Here is a 20,684-nt window from a genome sequence, read left to right on the forward strand (position 1 = left end):
TTTTTTTTTTTTTTTTTGGCTACTCCAGATGGGGTTTTCCTCTGTTTAAATGCTGAAGGACAGAAAGATTTTAAATTAAAATCTTAATAAATATAGCCCTGAGGCTAGTAACATTATTACATCCAAGATGATTACAGCAACCAAGCCACAAAAGAAATATATATATATATATATTTATTTGAAGCATAATAAGCCTCAATATTTAGTCAGGAGAAGGCTAGGCAGCTAACTGACTTCCAAAGCAGTGAATTTTGCATTCCGCTGCGCTGAAAGGATAAACCAACACCGTATGTACTTTGCAGGGCTTGGTTTCATTTCTGTACAAGATAGCATTATTACTGTTTCTACTTATATATAAATTACAATTGCTCAGACCACGTGCATAAGGGTTGTCAGAAGAGAAGCCCGAGTCTGCAATAAGTGATAGGAGATATGGAGATAATTAGTTAGCTTCCTTGTGAAAGGACAACTTGGGTCCTCCAGCTTGCTTGAGTGAACAAGGTTTGTTCTCCTTGAGATATCTGCCTTTTTTCAATTGATTCTAATTTGAAGACAAAGTACCACAATTTATTTGTGTGTTGTTTTACTGTTTGTTTGTTTTAATTATGGGAATATTTTAATAAAGGATATGGGGAAAATACAGGGATACAAAGAAGAGGATACAAGCTGATAAAGATGATTAAATCATAGAACGACTGCAGAGTGGGTCATGAAGTGTTATAATCCCCAACTCCCCTCTGCTTTCTGCCTCAATGTGTTAATGCATCACACTTTAGTACAGTGACACTTTCAGCCCTAGGTGGAAATTCACACATGATGAAGAGGTGGAGGAGGATTTCCAGATGGTCAGACCTCAGGGAGTGCGAAAAGGTGGGGGGAGGAAGGGAGAAACTGCTGAAGGAAATCGGACTTTGGTCACATCAGTAATTTCCAGCTGAAAAAGGAATATTAAAAAAAATCCCATACCAAAGCCAGGTGCATTCAGGTTTGGATGTTGTGTATGATAATTCCTCACCACTGCTGGTCATGAAAGATGCCTTGGAACTATTGGCTTATCCATGTGTAACAGTAGAAGGGGCGAGCTTAGTTTCCTTGGCCAAATTTCAACATGGGTACTAAAGCATCCCAACATAGACCCAATTAGTTGCTCTATTCTCCACAGCTCCTCTTTGCTAGAGGCTATTACAGAGTAGTACTTGCTCTGTACTGTGCACAAACTTTCCCTACAGCAGAGATTGCATTTGATTGCTGTGTGTCCTCTGGGGCCCTGTTCTGCAGGGCCACATCTCCAAGCTCAGTGAAGGGCACCGAGAGAGAAAAAATGTAAGGCCTGCAGCTAGTGGGTCCCCATCACACCCCAAAATAGGCCCCGCTTCCCCTTTGGGAGAGTACAAGGCAGCAGCTGCTATCACACAGCTGGACTTCTCTAAGGCTGCCTCATTTACTGTGGCCTTTTGGGGGGAACGGGAAAGTAGTCATGGTCCAGAGTTCAAGAGGTCTGGTCCTTCAGGATGAGAGGTGCTAGGAGTGCATAAGGAATTTGCAGTAGATAGTACTTTGCACAGCCACAGCTCTTTCCAGCTGTCAGTGTCAGGGGACCTTTAAGATAATCGCTTATTTAGGCAATAGAGTACCTCTACACTAAGGAGAAAAAAAAAAAAAAAAGAGATTGTCTCCTTAAAATAGTATAAAAGGTGAACATTAGATATGATGACTCTGACCACAGTTCTAAAGGCTCTGCTTCACTTCTTAGGTGTTCCTTGGATCAGAGCATTTCCCCTACCGCAAAATAGACACTAAGGATGCCAGTGGTATGCAGTCATGATGGAAAGCACTGTTTTGTTGAATATCACCAGTATGATTGTACACTATTTACCTGTATTTCCTGGATGGCAACAAAGTAAGTTGACCAGAGGATGATGAACTACTTGGACAAATGTCATGAGAAATGAGGCTGTCGCACACTGTTTACACTTTGGGGAAATGTTTGTTGAACATCCACTCCCTGACACTCCCAGTACAAACCACATTGTGCACACAGGGTCAGGAAAAAGCTCAAGGAGACAGATGAAACTGCTTTGCTTTGTTCTGCTCTTGCTAGTGCAGCTTTAAATCCATGCTTTTAGGTGATGCTGAATACCTCCACCCATTAAATGACTTAAAATGTTAAAATCACTGATGTCATAGCAAAAGGTGAAGGAACATCAGGCACCTGTTGTGTTAGTGAGTCCCATCATGATATATCTAAGATGCCTAGGTGCCTGGCCCCAGCTTTAGTGGCAGGCCCAGAGCCTCTGGACCTGTAAAGCCTGCAGCATCCATCTCAGGCTTAAGCCCCTTACCATGACTGAATGAACATCTCTGACTTTCTTCCCTAAAGGGCTCAGCGCAGCAGGTGTTTTCAGTCTGCCCACCTTCCAGATCAGGTGTCCAAAACTGCAGCAGTAAATATCATTCTTTTCTTCCCTTTTCCTAAAAGAGCTCAAGGTGGGTGGAGAGAATGGCAGCAAGCTATTTTTGTTCATACCTTCATTTAGTCAGTAGTCCAACAGTTCACGATAGAAGAGCTGGGCCCAGTCCCCTTCTCTGCCTTATGCGAGTCCTTGGAAGCACGAAAACAAGTCAGGTCTCCTCAGGAGGAGCAAACTATGGGGTGATGCTGGGAGGGGAGCACTGGGGTGCTCTCCAAGCCTCCAGTTGCACCTGTACAGACCCAAGGGTGTGTGCTGCCATTAGGTATGCTGAGAGTCATGAGGCCAGACCCCCTGCTGCAGCATGCAGCCAAAACATCCTAAAGTACCTCATCCCCATCAGAACAGCCTCCAGAGGACAGAGGCAGTCCCCACCCTGGCACAGAGCACAACCCGATGAGCACACTCTTCTGGGAGAGGAGACATGCAGACTCCCTGGGGCAGAATGGAATTGAGCCATGTGAAATTCCCTGTGCTTGGCCCTAGCCTTTTGAGTGCGGAGCAGTGTGTATACAAAACATGGCAGCGCTGCCAACCACCCTGCCTTTCCCTGACAAGAACGGACCCACGCTCTGTTCCTGGAGGAAAGCCAGGAGGGAGTCAAAATTGTGATGCCCAAGGGATGCTCAGCCCCTGAACAAGGTAGACTTCAGAGGCAGCATTCCCCATCACCTACTTGGGCAGCAAAGCAGCCTTTTGGATTTGGTGGCTGCTATTTTGAGGGTGTGCACAGTCCAGGGAGCTTCGCTACAGAATGAGAAGATCTGGGGTTTCCAGTGGCTGCCAAGAATTGGAATCGCAACGCTCTCCGTGGTGGCACCCAAGCCTTTTTGTAAGGCTGCTTTCTTAACAGTGGAAGCATATTCCCTCAAACCAAAACATTATTGCAGTTGCCCTAATAGCAGTCCACAAAACAAGAGTAGATGGAGCTCCCCCACAGTTACCATGCAACACACCGTGCTGTCTCAGCTGCCCGAAGAGCAAGCATTACAGGAGAGCACAGCTCACCAGTTCAAGGACATCACATTGCCAGGTGATGCTCTTCCCCTCTCCAAGTGGCAGGGCACAAACGAACTTGCAGGATTCAGTCTGTAGCAGAACTGATCCCACTGTTACCTAGACAAGATAAGTTACAGGGCTTGATTTGTTCATCAGTAGCTGTTAAAGAACAAAAAAAAGAATACAGATATAAGGCTGGATTTAGACAAGGCAAACACTCAGCTATGTATTAAGGACTGAAAGTAAAAAAAAAAAAAAAAGTGATTGATAGCAGCTGATGGAAATCATTCATCCAGCAGAAGTGGAAGAGCTGAAGAAAAGTGAGGTAAATGGATAGAAGCAGAGTATTTGCCTGTAGCAGGACTGCTGCTGTTAACTACTACAGGCATGAACAAGGAAGTAGTAAGCAGGTGTTTATCCTTTCTGCTCCTTGAAAAGGCCAGAAAGGTTTCCAACACCAGCCATGAACTGAGCGCAAGGCTACCGCCTCCTGCAGACCTCCAGCTCAGGCCTCTGTGGCACCCAAAATAGCTCTGAACTGCCCTAGTGCCAGGAGACTATTCCACATGACAGAGGAATAGCGCCTAAGCTTTCTGGGGAAAAAAATATCACTCAGAAGCTTTAACCCCCATGGCCAGCCCAGAAACATGGAGCAGAGGCCTGCAGAGCAGAGGCCTGGTGACCAACTGCAAATATGTCCTGGTTTCTCTACCAGACTCATGCAGCCCAGAGACAGCACGAGGAACAGGCCAGCCTGGCACACAGCAAAAAAAAACTTCATCTCACTATGGACACCTAAATTCAACAGGTTGTATTCTGGCTTGGGGCTTCTATCACAAAAGCACACGGAAAAGGCCTTCTAGCAGGAAACAACTAGCACCTTTAAACGGGAAGCCAAAACTATCAGTCTTGCAGATACCCTTCCTGCCCCCAAGCCCTCGGGTTAGCTCCCAGGACAAGAGGGACCACAGAGGAGGCTGCGACCACCAGAAGACCCCGCTGGCAGCAGCGCTTGCTGCGTGCATCCCCTTGCTGCGGGGGAGACCGCACTGGCTGGCAGGAAAGGGTTACCAGAAGAGGTGGGGCCCTTTGGAAACAGGCCTGGATGCTGCAGAGCTTTTCACCTTTAGCTTCCTTCGCTTTTCCGCAGCTAGGTGCGGGCTGCCAGCCCATTCTAATTTCTCTGCTCGGGATGGATCCTCACTCCTCTGTTTAACAGAGTTCTGCCAGACTTTTTTTTTTAAAAAAAAAAAAAAAAAAAAAAAGGGCAGAAAAGTTAGAAATGGACAGAAAGTAAAGCACGCATCCCTTTGTCACAAGCCTGCATTTCAAATGCTCCAAACCTATTTAATACCTTGGACTTCGCTAGATTTTTGTCTCACGATGAAGACTATTCCCTGGAACCTCTATCCCCTTTTCTTTCCAAAAAAGAACAAAAGATAAGTTTTAACTTGGTGTTGATGCAATATTCACCCCACCCAGAACAGTGTAACCAACTTTGAAAGCTCATGTAAAAAACATGAAGAGTAATTTTTACTTAGCTCTTGTTATGAACAATTCAGAGATAAGAAACAAGGCAAGACACGTCTCAGCTGCAAGTGTGAACATGATCTCAACACTGCAACATTTTCCTTGCCTGGCTAGAGATGGGTTGGCAGCATGAGGTAAATGAAGGTAGGTTACAGGTGACAAGAATGTAAAAAGCCTGTTATTAAGCTAGGTGTAAGCAGTCTTGAAACTTCATTAGGGCCAGGGAATTCAGCCCTGGACATTGCACCTGCTTGATTGTTCACTGAAAATTAATGTTAAACAAATGCTGTAAAGTTGAAACCAAGTTGGAGAGGATTCAGATGCACCTCTCCCTACCCTCTGAGTGGGCAGTGGATAGAAAGAGGATGGTCTCATGGACACATGCCACGCTGCTTTTCCTCTTTCAGGAGGGAAGCAAAGTCCTTTTCATCACAGCATTCCCAAGTGTGTAGGGCAGGTTATTTGCTGTCCTCCAACTGTAGCTATAAGCAGGAAGGAACTGCAGAACTGCAGCACAGTAAAGGTGCATTTGAGCGCTGACCTATTTTTGTTCATCTGCCATGGGAGAGACATGTGGAAACATTGTGGTTTGATGCGTTTGATTAAAAATATGCTAATGAATAAAGAAAATTAAGTGCATCCCTTGGGCTTCTGGCAAGCTGCCAAGACAGACACTGGGACCACCAACAGGGGGTCCTTATGGTTCAGCTTTTGCAAGCTTTCAGCTTCCAACTGCAGAAGACGGTGACCCAGCGGAAACGGGGCTTCAAGTTGAGTATTTTGTGTGTCCTGCCTCCACTCCTCTCCAAATGCCACAATATTTGAAATTTTATGCCCCAGGTACTGGAATCAACAAGCATAAGAACATCTTTGTTTGCATTAAAAAAATACTTCTACCATCATTGTTGCAGAAAGCAAGCTTGCAAACATGAAGCAAGTGCACTCAAAAGGCTTGGAAACAAAAAGACTGAAAGAGAACTCCAAGTTCATTTTCTAAAGCATCTCATTATTTCTAAACCAAACGTAGTTTTGGAGGCCTAACTTATGGTTTTCAAGCTCCTGAGGCAAAGCTGCAAATGTGGCCTTTATTCCCACGCAGAAGCAGCTCTGCCTGCCCTCCTCCCTCCATGCTGTTCAGGGAGGGGAAAAGGAAAAAAAGCAAATCAAAACAACTCAACCAGGCACAGCATTACCCTCCGTTCCACAAGTGTTTGCTGTACTGCTGTCATCACTCAAATGGATTTACTCAAGGTACCACATTAGAAAGCTCTAACCTGGCGATGGGAATAGGCAAATCACCTGCTCTGCTACTGCTCCACAGGTCGGAAGCAGCTCTCATGAGCAAAGTCTGAGGTGTCCAGTTCTCCCAGCACTAATAATCCTTCTGCGGGTAGTGGTTCTTCCCATAATCTGATTCACTCTCCATCACCCTGCAGTCTTTAAAGCTGGAACTGGGCAGCTGACCATGCTTGTGGAAGCAAGTGCCTGTCACCTGGTGGCACTGCTCAGCACCTAGTTAGAAGAGTCACCAAGAAGGAGAGAAGGGCTCTTGTCCAGTTAAAGCTATCCGAACCTAAGTAGAACCATGAAGATTTGCAACCCTAGAAGCTAGGCTTCCACAGACTTTCTATAAAGAAATGAAATCTGAAGCCCTAGAATGGAAGAGGTTCTCCCTCAGCCCTGCCCAGGGTGCTAACTAGAAGAGTTGCTGTATGTAAAACCAAACACCTAATCTACCCCGCAGGCATCTGTTTAGCAACCTAGTAGGTCTTGGTTTTCATAGCTCCACCTCCCAAGCAGGAAACAGTTTTTAACTTCTGAATCCTGCAATTTTGGCCAAGGATCCTTTCGTCAGGGAGATTTGCATCTGGCTTGGACTGTTTCTCTCAGGTTTTCTTCAGCCTTTCTAAAACTGAAGAGCCAGACAAACTTTTCCGAGTAAAACCGTAGGCTATCTTGGGCAATGTTACCATGGTCGTTTTCATTTAGAAGCAGGAATTTGGCTATTTTTAAGATAATTGCTCCTTCCCCCAGTCCACAGTTGTTTTCCTTGTTTACACGTACAGCAGCATAATGCCGTCATTTTGCGGGGAGGGTAATCATGTTACAGAGCACTCTTACAGACCACAGGGTGAGAAACACTCATCTAAACAGCAAGTTCAGTTTGTTGTATGTGTTTTCCTTTTAAATAAAACCCAGTACTATTAAGCAGTAACTTTCCTCATCTCTTAGTGCTACATGTATGTACAAGTTTGTCCTGAATTCTGGTATTTGGCCTATGAAGCCAACATGCATAAAGCCTCCGATAGCCTGAACACTATTCTTTAAAAACAAACTCTGTAAACTCTGATTATATCGAAAACATGATTCTGCCTCAAAGCCAAGTAACAAAGCCCATTGGAAGGAACTTACTGTAAACACTGGAAATTAATCAGCCTTATCAGGACAGTAACTGCAGAGCATTGGGTCCCAGTCATACCTCTGCATTTCACCTCTAACCCCACTGGAGTTGCAAGGCTTAGGGGGAGAATTTGCTGGCATTTCCCTAGCAGATTCCATTCCCACAGCAGACATGAAGCAGTTTGTAGCTGGGGGGGGAAGAGACTGGGGAGCAGGAAAATAAAGGTTTTTAACAGGATATACCCACCCCCAAACTGAGGCTTTATGCTGCAAAGAAAAAACAGCATCTTCAGTTACCCCTAGAAACAAAATGTTTTGTGAAGTAATGCATAGTCCCCTGGAACAATAACTATTCTTTCTGGCATGCAAATCAGTGCTCAGCAAGCAGAACAAACTTACACTTGCAATGCAAACTGGTTTAATGCTATAGAAATTGTAAAGCCACCATCCTCGTGAGAAACTGCTGGTTTTGCTGCACACTAGAATGTTTATGCAAGAGTTAATGCTGTGTTTGCAGGCAAAAGGAAAACTTTAACTTAGAACAAGGTCTCCTACTACGCAGGAGAATCATATGGCAGAGCAAGAATAGAAGAATCTAGTTAGGAGAGATTTTTACACATAATTCAGGTAGCAGATTAACAGCAGCTACTTGTAATCTCATCTGAGCATGCTGAATAGCCCCTCTCCATGGTAGAGCTTCTAACTTCTGAAGCCACAAGATGGAGCCAAGTTCTCAGGAAGAGGTGCCTGTGCCATCCCAGGAACTGGGAGAGCATTTAGCACACAGAAGAAACCACACTAGTTTCTGGTTTGGGCAGAGCACAGACAAGCACCAAGGCTGAAGTCAAGCCATGTATGTGAGATCTTACCCAGTTTGATGCAGCTGTAACTTAATGGAGGCCTGTTCCTCGCAGCCATCTGAGAGCATCTGAATAGAAGGGCCTCATTCTGTGCTTCAGGTACGGCTATATAGCACTGTCCAGAAGCCTTTCCTGCCTCTCAAGTAACTTTTCAGGTTCTTCATGCCAAGATTATTTTAAAAATAGGCTTCACTGGAAAGGACAGCTACGTAAGCCACCATGTCAATCCGAAACAGAGGGCAAACATCAGGCAAACACCTCATAAGCAAGATTATTCAAACAGCTGTAATCCTTGGCCAGGAGTCATCAGCAAAGGGAAGTTCCACTTATAACTTATATGGCAGTGGCAGTAGAAACTGCACCCAACGAGTTTACTGTGAACCCCATTTCTGTGCCATTCAGAAGTCAGTGACATGAACAGTGCAGTGAGTCTGTCTCAAACCATCCTACCTCAGAGGCATCTCTGTGGAAGTTTGTTCATCACAAACCAACACAGAATAGTCTCACATTCAAGACTAGGTATCAGCACTTGACACAACGTTGTTTATTCTGTTATTTGCCCATCAAGATTGACCGAGAAGAGAGGAAAGGAACTCTGTTTACACTGTCAGTGCAAGCTGTCTGTTCTAGTTATGTTGCGGAAAGTTAGCCATGAGGATGAACAATTCAAGCCACTGCAGTGGTGTAATTCTGAAACATAGGGAGACAGTTTCACCAGCACTGATGAGAGGATCCTCGCTCACTTCTTCCTCCCCTCCTTCCTCACAGCCTGGAATATAATGATAAAATTGATACAAGCAAAAGGTTAGTTCCAGAAACTGGAAGTCAATGGCTGCTTGGTTTAAGAATTAAGGAATTAGACTTGCTCATAAAATACTGTAAAAGTCAGTAACAAACAAATACGGTGCCTATTTTTCTTTTTTTTTTTTTTATTATCAATAGTAATACAAATCAGTTGTATTAGCATGATAATGAAAAGTGACTTTTTTATAGACATTAGAAATGTTTGTGCAAGTTAGAGACAAAGCTCTGAAGCTATGTAAGAAAAAAATAAGTTTACATTGTGTAGTATAACATACATGGTTTAGAGGCAATCTTATTAAATCTTGCAGTCACAATCACTTCCTCTATGCTAAACCTCTTTCTTGGTGTTAGAGATAACACCTTCCCCTCCCAAGAGGAACACCTGCCATTTCCATGAAGTGTGGAGATCATGGTGAAAATCATAGCTTTTTTTGTTCCTCTTCCTTCTCCCAACTACAAAGTCAACAGGAGGTGAACATAGCAACATATGCTTATAGCAATTAAAGAAAGCTTCTGTCTACATAAGCTCTGAGTTGAATTGATAAACAGTATCCTCTTTCTGACCAAGAATTGATAGACCTGTCAGCCCCAAACACTGGGTTAGCACTTTGGAAAGTTTTAAAAGGAAAAAAATCACAGTGAGTATTTACGCAGATGCATCCACCCTCCCCCCTACATTCCAGATTGGAGCTTTGTGCCTTAGACCTAAAGTATCCTTAAGCACTGTATTAGCCAGACAGGATTCAACTGCAACTTCAGGTAGGTGGTGAAGTCTTACTGAAGTCTAATGCCCGCTAAATGTATGTGCGCATCTTTCTTCATCAAACCTAGGGTTTACCTAGAAATTGCAGTAAAAGGTTATTAGCCTGTACAGAACACATAGCACAACTCATTGAAGATGCTCTTCATGCTGCATCTGTACTCTCATTTATAGACATCCTTCTCTAGCCAGGAAAAGAGAAGTCAGCTCTCACACTCCTGGAATTTAGCCTGCTTTTTGAAATGGAACTTTATATAGTGACTTAGGCCCTGTTACAGTGGGAATTTGTCTCCTACATACTTGTTTGCTCAGATCCAAAGGAAGACTAGATCACTTGAATATCCACAACCAGGCCAGATACAGAAGATTACATACTGCAGTAAACAGCTCCCCAACTTTACCTCAAACCCTTATGCAAGAATAACATCTGACAGTACACTTGCACTTCAGCATTCAAGTCTTTCATGACCTCCAGTCTCAAATATCCAGTTACTTGCCTACAGCCATGCTCTAAGAAGGCCATGAAAAGACTACTAGAATATATCATCTTCAACGTAGTCTTCAACTGCCTCAGCTACACAGCATGGCGACCAGGCAGCCACACACACTCCTTGCCAAACTCCTCTCTGTTTGAGGTACCAGAGCTGTAAGTACTCTTTTGGATAAAAGCGAAAGCTCCCTTTATTCTGCTCACAGGAAAACCCAAATCTAAAAGGCAGCATTTCTCCACGTGACTTTTTATTCATTCCAGTCAACCCAGCTGATATCAATGTGTACTGATGTCCAGTGAAACACATCTAGAAGTCATTCAAGAACCCTCAAATTGCATCACCCCCATTTAGAAGAACATATATTTGGGCACCTCCACCGTATGATTCCAGTCCAGGAGAGCTATTTTACTGCCTTTCTGGTGCAAGTCAAAGATTGTTTCCCACTGTTACCAAGTAGTCAAGGTAGCTGCCTTGTTTATTGTGTTCTCCGCTGTAACTGGAAAGTAAAATCCAAGTTTATCAGAAGTACAGAAGAGGATACTGTAGAGGTGCTGTATTTAGGCTATGCCTAGAATTTCTGGTAAAGGTGACAAGCACAGAACACTGAAGAGATGCAGTATCAAGTCATGAAATAGCAAGCACCATTTTCAAGCAAGTCCATCTTAGTGGTAAAGCTTTATCGGTTGAAAAAAGTAACCCATGTGAAAAGAGCACCCAAACCATACAGACAGCCATGGGAGACAGCCTGTTCTGAATAGAAATTCATCTGCCCCATCAAATACTGTCATGTATTTTATGATTAATTTTATGATTAAAGAGACCAAAGGTCAAGGCATGCAAGTCACCTGAGTTACCAGAGTTGAGCTGCTTATTGTGAGCTTTGCCAAGTTCATTATTCATATAGCAAGGAAAGCTTATTCGGCTTTGTTAGATATTTTTTACAGTCCACCTCGGAGGGGCTTGACCTAGTTAAGCTTGCAATGCAAACTCAACTGTTGTTTATCCTTTAGGTTAATTAAGGACTTAACCCTCAAGCCTCAACTAAAAACAAACCTGAGTGGTCTGCTTCCAAAGCAGACATTGATATGCTGTAGGCACAGTGTGCATTCAGAAATTGACTTGATCCATGGAAGTTCAAGAGGAAGTTTTGTTACCAGCATTACAGCTCCAAGTGTCCCATTAGGTATTTAGATTTCAGACAGATACTGCTCAAGTGGTTCTGTAAGCCACCAGGCTCCTACAGCCTCTGTGCCTCACAACTCTATTGTTACGTTGGCTTTGTAATATCAATCATGGCATTACAGTAAATATTTCCAGAACTGGTAACCATTCTTTCTGTGCACAGAGGGTAACATTAACAGAGAAGGAATTAAACTTGACATGAACGAAGATTACAGCACCTTTTATTTAGTACATTTTCCCCAATCCAATGAGTTGCCTGACACATTAGACTAATTATGGAAGACGATGAGTTTGTGATAAGTCCCTGTAAAGCCTCAGACCAGAAGTTCTGATATCTAACATTTTTCCTCCAAAGTTCAGACATTGAATGCACAAGAGCAATCTAGTACATGTTAAAAATGTTTTTCATCTTCAAATTACAATATGAAGTACAGAACAGTATTTACTACTCCTTTACCTCAAGAAAAAGTATTTGTTAATTTAGTACCGCAGTGTGCTTCATTGAACAACCACATAGCATTATCCTTTCACCAAGGGTGTTTTAAGCATCTAGTTAAAAAGCAAGATACAGTCACTACTTTTCAAGACTGCCTACTCCTTCAAAATGGAAGAGAGAGACTCTACAAACAGAAGAGACAGTTACTTTCTACAACAGGGACAGAAGTATTTTTTTTTTTGGCAACTGCACTTAATTTAAACTGCATCAGAAAACACAGTTCAGTCAGCTGACAAGAGGACCTGCTAAGAAATGACTTCTCTTCCATTTTTAGGCTGTTTTTTGTTGACTAAAACATGACCACCATTGCATAACTAACAGCAAAACTCAACATGCATCTCCATGTGCTAGGCTGCTGTGCATCAGAAACAGTACATATAAAATTAATAGTGAGTAACAGATGTGGCAACTGCTTAACTCCATTTTCTTTCTGCAACCGTGCAAATAATCACTGAGAGGTAGCATGTATGCCTCACCTACTCCAACTCATGACCGTGTTGTGAACCACCCTTACTCGAGGTCTGTTTTCAATAAGACATGGAATGGATGCAGATGTTCCCACTCTTCCAACATGATCGTGGATTTAATATAAACAAAACACAAACGTTGATTTTCACTGTTCCAGTACTAGGAAGGAGAATGATGACCAATGTAGAATGAGTGCAATCGTGTCTAGCCACAAAACATGGAAGAAACCCAGGACATTTCTAGGAGGCTGTGACAACACTATATGTATATTCCTGTTGAAGAAAGGCTTGAGTCATTTTCTCACCCCATACCACTAATTTAAGGATGAGAAGATGGACCAGTGGGGAATGCATCTGACCAGTATTTAAATATCATAGTTTTTATTACCTAAGTAAGTCTGAAGTGAGTCCATAGGCTTGATTCATGAATGCTGTATTGACTAAACAGAACATGGAAGAAACTTTGTTTTGAGTTGACTCAAGTGTCAGTTGCTATTTAAGTGGAGCGTAGGAAGGAAAAAAGCAGATTTCAGCATAAGAAATCAGTGACCACTAACAGAAGATGGAGACTCAAACTCTTACCAATTGTCATCTGGCTTTTCTGCCATTTGCAACATCAAGTAGGGCAACAGTGAAAAATTGTTTGAACCTGAACAGCTACGTTTCTTAAGGCCAGTAGAGGTTCAAGAGAAACATTCTGAGAGACATTAAAGTAAACCAGGAAGTTAATACGAAAAGAACTTTGTATAACCACATAGAATGATTGTAGTTCTGAAATTCAGCATGTTTCTAGTTCTGAAAGACACTAGGAAGACAGAGCCCATTTCAGTCTACATAGGCATAGGTTTTGTTGGATACCAGAAATGGTTTCAAAGTTCTGTTTTCACATTTTGAAGGTATGATATGCAAAGCAAGAGATAAGGGAGTCAATACAGACTTCCTTTCATGAATCCAGCCCTATATCCTTAGTGGTATCTTATCCATGCCACCTGGAGATAGATATTTACAGTTCCCAAGCATCACAGTAAGCAGCATCTTTCTTTAAAGCTTTTCTTGTTCTTGCCACTTTTCTTGCCATTCTTGTCTTTGTTTTCAGACATTTTCTTTGCTCTGATTTCTCGCATTAAATCAAAGAATACCTGAGGGGGGAAAATAAAGAAAGATTAATCAAGTTCTGCCACCTGAAGGCAGATAGTTGCTGCCCAATACAGTAGCCCCTAAAAGATGTAGCACAACACAGTATCTAACAGCAGAATTGGATCTAGACATATATCCCAGTGACAGACTTGAGTAAAATTATAGTATCTGAAGCAACAGCAAAGAAGCAAGACAGTTCTATAATTCTATCTTAACTGGCTCCCAAATCATTCAGCACCCCTTTAAGAGCTTTTTATTGAATGTTCTTCTTGCACAAAAGTAGCATTCAGAGCTTATGATAATATTTGTCTATGCTCTACAAAAAAATTCCAGACAAATCACTCACATTAGCCAAAATATTTAGTTCAGTTCTCTCCATGTAGTTATACAAGCACACACACCGCTGTGTAATATTCTGCCTGTTTTATAACTTAAAAGAGCTACAGCATTCAAGTGACAGTATCACGTATAGAAAATTCTCAGACTTTGCTATATGAAAGATGCAGAGATTTTTACCAAGAGTTCTAGATGACTTTACCCCTGCAAGTCTCCTGCATAAGTACATACTGTGTAAGATGTAATAGCTGTTTCACAGTAGAGAATTACTAGGAAAAAAAGATTACGATTATAGGACGGGAACTGTGTTCTCCCACAGAGTTATTCTTTTTAAGAGGACCTAAACAGGTCTTTTACACTTGGAAACGAGACCATGTTATGATCAGAAATAGAACAGCTTAACATTCATAACCCTCTTACGGGAAAGTTTTATTCTGCTACAATGTCAATGCAGAACCATCACAATGGCTGGTAACTTCTCTTAACAGACAAGAGTGTTTATACATAGGAAAACCTGTATGTCACATAAACTACCCAGAGAAGACCTTGGAGAGGTCTGTAACACCATGCTAGTGTAATCTAGACATACAACTATATTTCTGTTAATATCCAGCAGTCTGACTTTCTAGTAACATCACATGTTAGAGAATGTTTTTTGACCAAGTTTAAGTTATGCCATGTCTTTTATATGGAAGACATCTGAAGAGTTTTCTATACACCGTTTTAATACATAATGAGATAATAGAAACTTTTTATTTAAGTTGTGGACCAACAACATTTCTTAAATTAGCAAGCTAACAAACTGTCGACAACACCTTCACCCTTAGAGTTCAGCTAGCTGCCAACATTCTTTGGCCAAGCAGAAAGCTGCTTACAATTTGTAATCTTGAAACACATGCAGAATACCAAACCTTAGGGGCCCAACAGTAAGTTTCCAGTTATCTTCTGTGGACTAGTGAAGTCCACAGTGAAGAAAAATGACACCATCTTCAAGAACCCCCCTAACTACATACATCATGAAGATGTTTGAAACTATTTTTCCTACTGGGTGAACGAACACTCAACAGTCTTAACTCATCTCTCATCCAGAATACCCCAACCATGTTTAATCAAGAAACAAGCTGCAGAAACATGTCATGATTATCATAGACCAGGGTGTACAAGTCAAAAAAGGTCACAGACGTTGCAAGAAGAGTTCCTGTCAATTCAGAGCAGTCTTGGCAAAACACAAGGATCAAACCTTTAACATTAGTCACAGCACACAGCTTTGTAAAGAAGGGGGGAAGAGAGTTTATAAGCACCTATAGCTAATAGACCTGCTTGGAAAGCTGGTTCAGGTACCAACACCTAAAACAAGGCAGTAGTTTTACCTTGTACTGGCCTCTAGCTCCTCTGAGCTATGTATTTGCTTCCATGTACACATTCTAGTAAATTCATTCATTTTTCATAACCTGTGCTTTCAGAGATTCAACTGTGGATTTGCTTTTGTTCCAGCCAGGGTTAAGAATTCATCACTCATCTGTTAAACAACCTATATCAATCTAACTGTAGCAGAAGCAAGTCATTTGTCTTACCTTATCTACATTTGCTCTAGTTTTGGCAGAGGTTTCTACGTACTGCACACCCCACTCCTCTGCCTTACTTCTAGCCTCTTCTACAGGCACTTGTCTGCGCTCTTCCAAGTCAGATTTGTTTCCTACTACCAGTAAAGGGATTTTATCCTCTTCGGCCTTCACACGCAGGATCTGTTCCCTAATGCATCAGGTATTCAAAAATAAAAATGTGTTAGTGGTAGCAACAAAAATGCCTACCCTTTACACAGTGGATCACGTGGCCTGCACATTATTTGGTGTTTACAACAGTACTTAAGTCATTCCCAACAGTTGAACGTGCACTTGAAATGATTCCAAGTTTCATATACTAATGCCACAGGCTTTACACCAAGCAAAGCCCTCATATTTTCAGGAAGGCTGTTATTCCTTTTTGCTGGAAATTTTGCTACCCAGTGTCTAAAAGAAAAGCTGTATGGTAGAAAACAACTCACAACAGGAGTTCACATCTGAACGACGAAAAAAGTGCAAGTACAACGTTTGCCAAATTGCAACCAGCATTCAGCCACCACCCTCAGGTTCTAGTCTGCATCCCACCTCAATACAGGTCCACGTAACATCAAGGCTTTGCCAAAGAAGTAGGTTGAGAACATCATTAGTAGCTGGCAAGGATATTATTCTTAATGGCTACTCATGCCTTGCACAAAGGAGAAAGTTGATTAATAATAAAGGGCTAGCACATCTTTCATACAAAGCCTTCTAGAAGAAAAAGTGAACCATCAGAATTAACCTTGCTATCCTGTTTCATCCAAAAAGGAACAGCATCTGGGAAAGGAGACAGAGCAAATGCTGCATGCCAGTCTCAAAGCCCGTCCTGTTACTGGAGTAAAACACATTGAGACCAGACTGACATGTGTTGCTGTCCATCTAGGATTCTGGAAGAACTGTACCAGTGTGCAGATATTTTTAGACTATTTTTATTTTTAGTTATTTTCTTCCTTAAGAAGGGTTTTTCAAGCAGCCAATTCTTACATATCAGCTTAATAAATAATGAAATTATTTATTAAATTATTGAAATGGAGTATTTAGTTTTCTTCTAAACCACTGAAAAGGAGAGGATTCTCCAGCTCAGAACTTCCAGGCCCTCCTTGCTCACCTTGAGGGCCAGCATTGCTTTTCAATTGTTTTGACGTTCTGGAATCTTGAACCAACACATAGTTAACCTAGTTACAGAAGTCTAATAAAAAACAGAGACTGCCAAGATAAGCACTCCTCCTCATCCAAAGCCTTAAGCCTTGGATTTACCCTTACATTTCAGTTAAGCAGACAAGCCAAGAGGCAGGCTAGGTACTCCCAGGAAGTATCTAATTTTCTACCTGTTTTTGAATGGTATCTGACTTTTTCTCCATCTTTCACTAGGTCAAGGTCTCCATCTTTCACTAGGTCATCTTTCACTAAGTCAAAGTATGTGATGTACGAACAACATTTTTGTACCTTTTAGGAGATTATGCAGTCCACTATTACTGCTGGAACTGTATAATACATTAAGAACCTAGACTAGAAGTCCTAGAGTGCAAGGAGAATTTGCTATAGCTTAAAAAAATAGAAATAACGTCCACCTTGCTTAGCACCAGCACTTATATTTCCAAGTATCTGTTGATCTTGTACCAACAAAACAAAATGAACGTAAGCCAGACTGATAAAGAGCTTTTCATCTGGCAAAGAATTCCTAACACGTTCCCTGTGTTGTCGCAAGTTCCACTTCAAGTTGCACAGATGTCTTAGGGAATCTCTGGATTATCTTTTGCTAATTAACTGTTGCCTCAATGTAGAAGAGCCAGAACACTTGCCCTGAAGAACCTGGATACATGAGTTCTGAGACCAGAACACTGGATTAACACCCCTGTTTTTCTTTTACACTACGCAAGTTGTTTCTGTGCTCAGTCTGGTGCTGATTTTTGCATTAGAACTACTAATCCTGAGAACAAAAATTGAAGCATTTACTACCACTGTGCGTCTTTCTAGGAATACGTCTGCCTACAATAGTACTGCTTGGCTGCCAACCCTTGTTTGGCATCAATCCATACCTGAGAGTAGAGGCTAATCCTTCCTTTCCTTAGAGCACCTGCTTCTAGCAGTAAGCAACAGTGTCTGAAACCTGGCCAAAAGGCAGACTTAATTCTAGAAGTACTGCTCTAAGATAATTAAACTCCACATCCACAAAGACTGAAAATTGGCTTGAATACATATGTTTTAGGAGTCCAAGAATCTGTTGTGTGTCTGAAGTTGCTGCTGGCATAATGTACTCACAAGTTGAAGGCATGAAGACAACTATAGCCAGAGGCTAGGTACAGTGGTTTTAGTTACCAGTTATTGAGAGTAAAATGATTGTATGGCCACTTTTATTGACCAAGTGATAAAGGGTAAAGGACAAAGGGCTGTAGCTTTTAAAAGCAGTTGTCAGAGGAGTATCACCCCCTGTCTGGGAGAGGAACTACTTACCGAAACTCTGCTGTTGCTGTAAAGGATTCATGTTCTGTTATGGAGAAGACAAGAAGAAACCCTTCCCCACTGCGAAAATAGTTGTCTCTGATGGCTGCATAATCCTCCTGTCCTGCTGTATCCAAAATGTCTATCTGAACTTCTTCACCATCCAGAACTACTTTCTTTCTGTAGCTGTCAGCCTTGGTAGGTTCATAGTCTTCTACAAACTGAAGATGAGAGGGATTAGTGTTTAGAATTACTGTTACATGGTCTTAATATTTGTTCATGTCTACTCTCTCATTTCGGTGACAAGAAGTCCTGAAAACCTTTTCATAATTCAGTCAGATACAAAGTTCCACCGCCTTTTTTTTAGTTTTACTATAAAAAGCAATTGATTTAAGTACTTAATACAAAGAACCAGCCCACCTAGTCAAGAGAAATGGTCTTAACAAATAAAATTATTGAATTTCAGCACAATTTAAGGGTCAACAATGCAGAATAAGCTATCAGCTTATAAACTGGTTGCATTATCTAGATCTCCTACTTCAAGGATAACATATTTCTGACTATACTTCACTTGACTGTATAGCTAACCAAAGCTTCAGTAGGTGTAGATGACAGCATCCAACTGTTGAATATGAAAAGCTGTTCTATAATTATACAGTCATGTAGTTTAGTATATTCAATACTGATTGGACCCACAAAGCCACTGACAGTTAAATTTGTGGTTCTGTGCTAACAGCACAGGTCCACCATAGGCTCCTTATGTTTCCAATTCATTTTTCTCAGCCTTGAAGCACAACAGAAAGCTGCACCATGATCCTGAGATCAGGCTGACTGGGTTTCTCTAATGACCATGCCAGAAGAGGTACAGCAGGAAGTTCACACCCTCAAGCTGGCATTGCCACAGATTTCTTTATGCCAAACTCAAGCCAGAGGCCAGTCTCCAGCAAGCCAGCTGATGTCCTGGGTTATCTCAGTGTAGGTACCACAACAGTACCTATACCATCTCTCCCCATAGATTAAGCCTGTTCAGATACTCACATTGCTACAGTATGATTGGACAGCCTGCAAATAAATGCTAACTCCTGAATTACAGGGTCAAGCACTCATTCACATACAAATCTGGACTGTCTGATCTAGCTTCCTGCATATCACTACTGAAGAACTCATTCTCTAAGCACGCTTACTTCTCCATCTGGCTCAGAGTAAGCCAGAATGCTTATTTCTGACTTCAACCTTAACTGGCCTAAAATAAACAGCAACAAAATTAGTTTCAAAAGCAATTTCTAGTTACCTCTGCAAACAATCAGACAAACCAATTCACATTCTGCATGTCTTTTGAGAAGTTCCCCCCTCCCCCCCCTCATTGGAAAGCATCAATTTTGTCACCCTTGGTCCCCAGAGGTTATCTTTCGCCTATTCCTATATTCTTCTTTGGCCACTCAAGTCACTAGGCCTTTTGCTACTTACATTTAGTCCCCCTGACCCACTACAAAAGTTTACTGAGATGTATTCATTTGTTACTGAGATGTATTCATTTGTGCTTTAAAGAAGCTGAACTAAAACTACTTACCTCATCATACATGAACTGGAGAGTGAGTGCAGATTTGCCCACGCCTCCACTGCCGACCATAATTACTTTATGAAGCGCCAAGGAACTCTGGTTCTTGCTCTTGCTGGCAGCCATTGTCTTGTTTGCCACAGAAGTGCCAGGCAACTAATTAGATCTGCTGACAGAAAAAAAACAACAGTCACCATCCATGACATCAATGGCATCACAGCAGCACACAGGGGAGGCATCGCATTACTGTGCAAAGACCAGACTAAAACCCTGCCCAGCAAGCCTGAAGAATAGGCTATTGATGCACTGGAAAGCAAGTCAAGTCACTGGTATCTCAAAGACAAGTAGCAACCAGGTATCAGAACAATGTCTTCTCTGCAAGAAGGACACCATTAATAGAAGTGCCAAAGGTTTCTCACAGCAGCCACTAGCTGAATGAGCTGCTCTCATTTGTAAACCCATCCTATGCAATTGCCACCTACAGATGTTTCCACAGAGACCATGATTCCACTGACAGGAAATTAAACGTTTTTGTAGTTCTTGTTACAAGGCTTTACGTCTTTCTGAAGTATTTCTTTAATGTCGATGCAGCTTAGTTTCAGCCTACTAACAGAACTATACCTTAGATCTGCTTATAAGAAGAAATAACTTTTGATCTCTTCTCTATATAGGCTAATAAAAAAATCAAAGATTCACAGTAAGTTCTGACAGGAACAAATTGCTAGAGCTTCCAACAGAAAACCTTATGATATGGCATTAGCATTTATTTTATGCAATTCCTACCTTTTGATGCTGCTGTTTGCTTTTGAAAAAATTCTGCTTTACTGCAAGAAATTCTCCTGTACCTGTTCTTCTCATGATGTTGCAAAACCATAAAGAGTACGCTTCAATAAATAAGTACTTGTTAAAAAGCCTTTGTTTTTTATGTGCCATGCAAACTAAGTACTTAGGTGCAATAGTATTTTTTTTAAGAGGTCTCCAGCACTTAAGAGTAGCTGGACACAGCAGTTGGGATGGAGAAACACAAGCATCAGCTGCCACGCTGATTAGCACCGTGCAGCAGCTCTGTAAGAACAGCCCACTGGGAACAAAAGCAGAAGTAATTGATATTTAATATGATGTGTCACCAGTCACGATCCCCACACTGAGGGGA

At 41.8% G+C, this 20,684-nt stretch overlaps 1 protein-coding gene across 5 annotated transcripts in view; it reads right to left on the reverse strand.

Moving 5' to 3' along the window:
- Window positions 1–11,696: 11,696 nt before the first annotated feature.
- RALB (RAS like proto-oncogene B) overlaps window positions 11,697–20,684 on the reverse strand; it is a 43,555-nt gene continuing 34,567 nt past the window's right edge. For 3 of the 5 annotated variants that reach the window (XM_035330998.1, XM_035330997.1, XM_035331000.1), the window contains exons 2-5: window positions 19,544–19,697; window positions 17,986–18,194; window positions 15,508–15,685; window positions 11,697–13,599 (exon numbers count right to left, since the gene is read on the reverse strand). In XM_035330998.1, coding sequence (XP_035186889.1) covers window positions 13,480–13,599; window positions 15,508–15,685; window positions 17,986–18,194; window positions 19,544–19,657 — 621 coding nt within the window. In that variant the 5' untranslated portion in view covers window positions 19,658–19,697 and the 3' untranslated portion in view covers window positions 11,697–13,479. Of the gene's footprint in view, window positions 13,600–15,507; window positions 15,686–17,985; window positions 18,195–19,543; window positions 19,701–20,684 lie in introns of all 5 variants that reach the window. The other 2 variants (XM_035331001.1, XM_035330999.1) reach the window with 1 other exon arrangement.

The sequence above is a fragment of the Oxyura jamaicensis genome, chromosome 7, assembly GCF_011077185.1.
Source record: "Oxyura jamaicensis isolate SHBP4307 breed ruddy duck chromosome 7, BPBGC_Ojam_1.0, whole genome shotgun sequence".
In the NCBI taxonomy this organism is placed as follows: Eukaryota; Metazoa; Chordata; class Aves; order Anseriformes; family Anatidae; genus Oxyura; species Oxyura jamaicensis.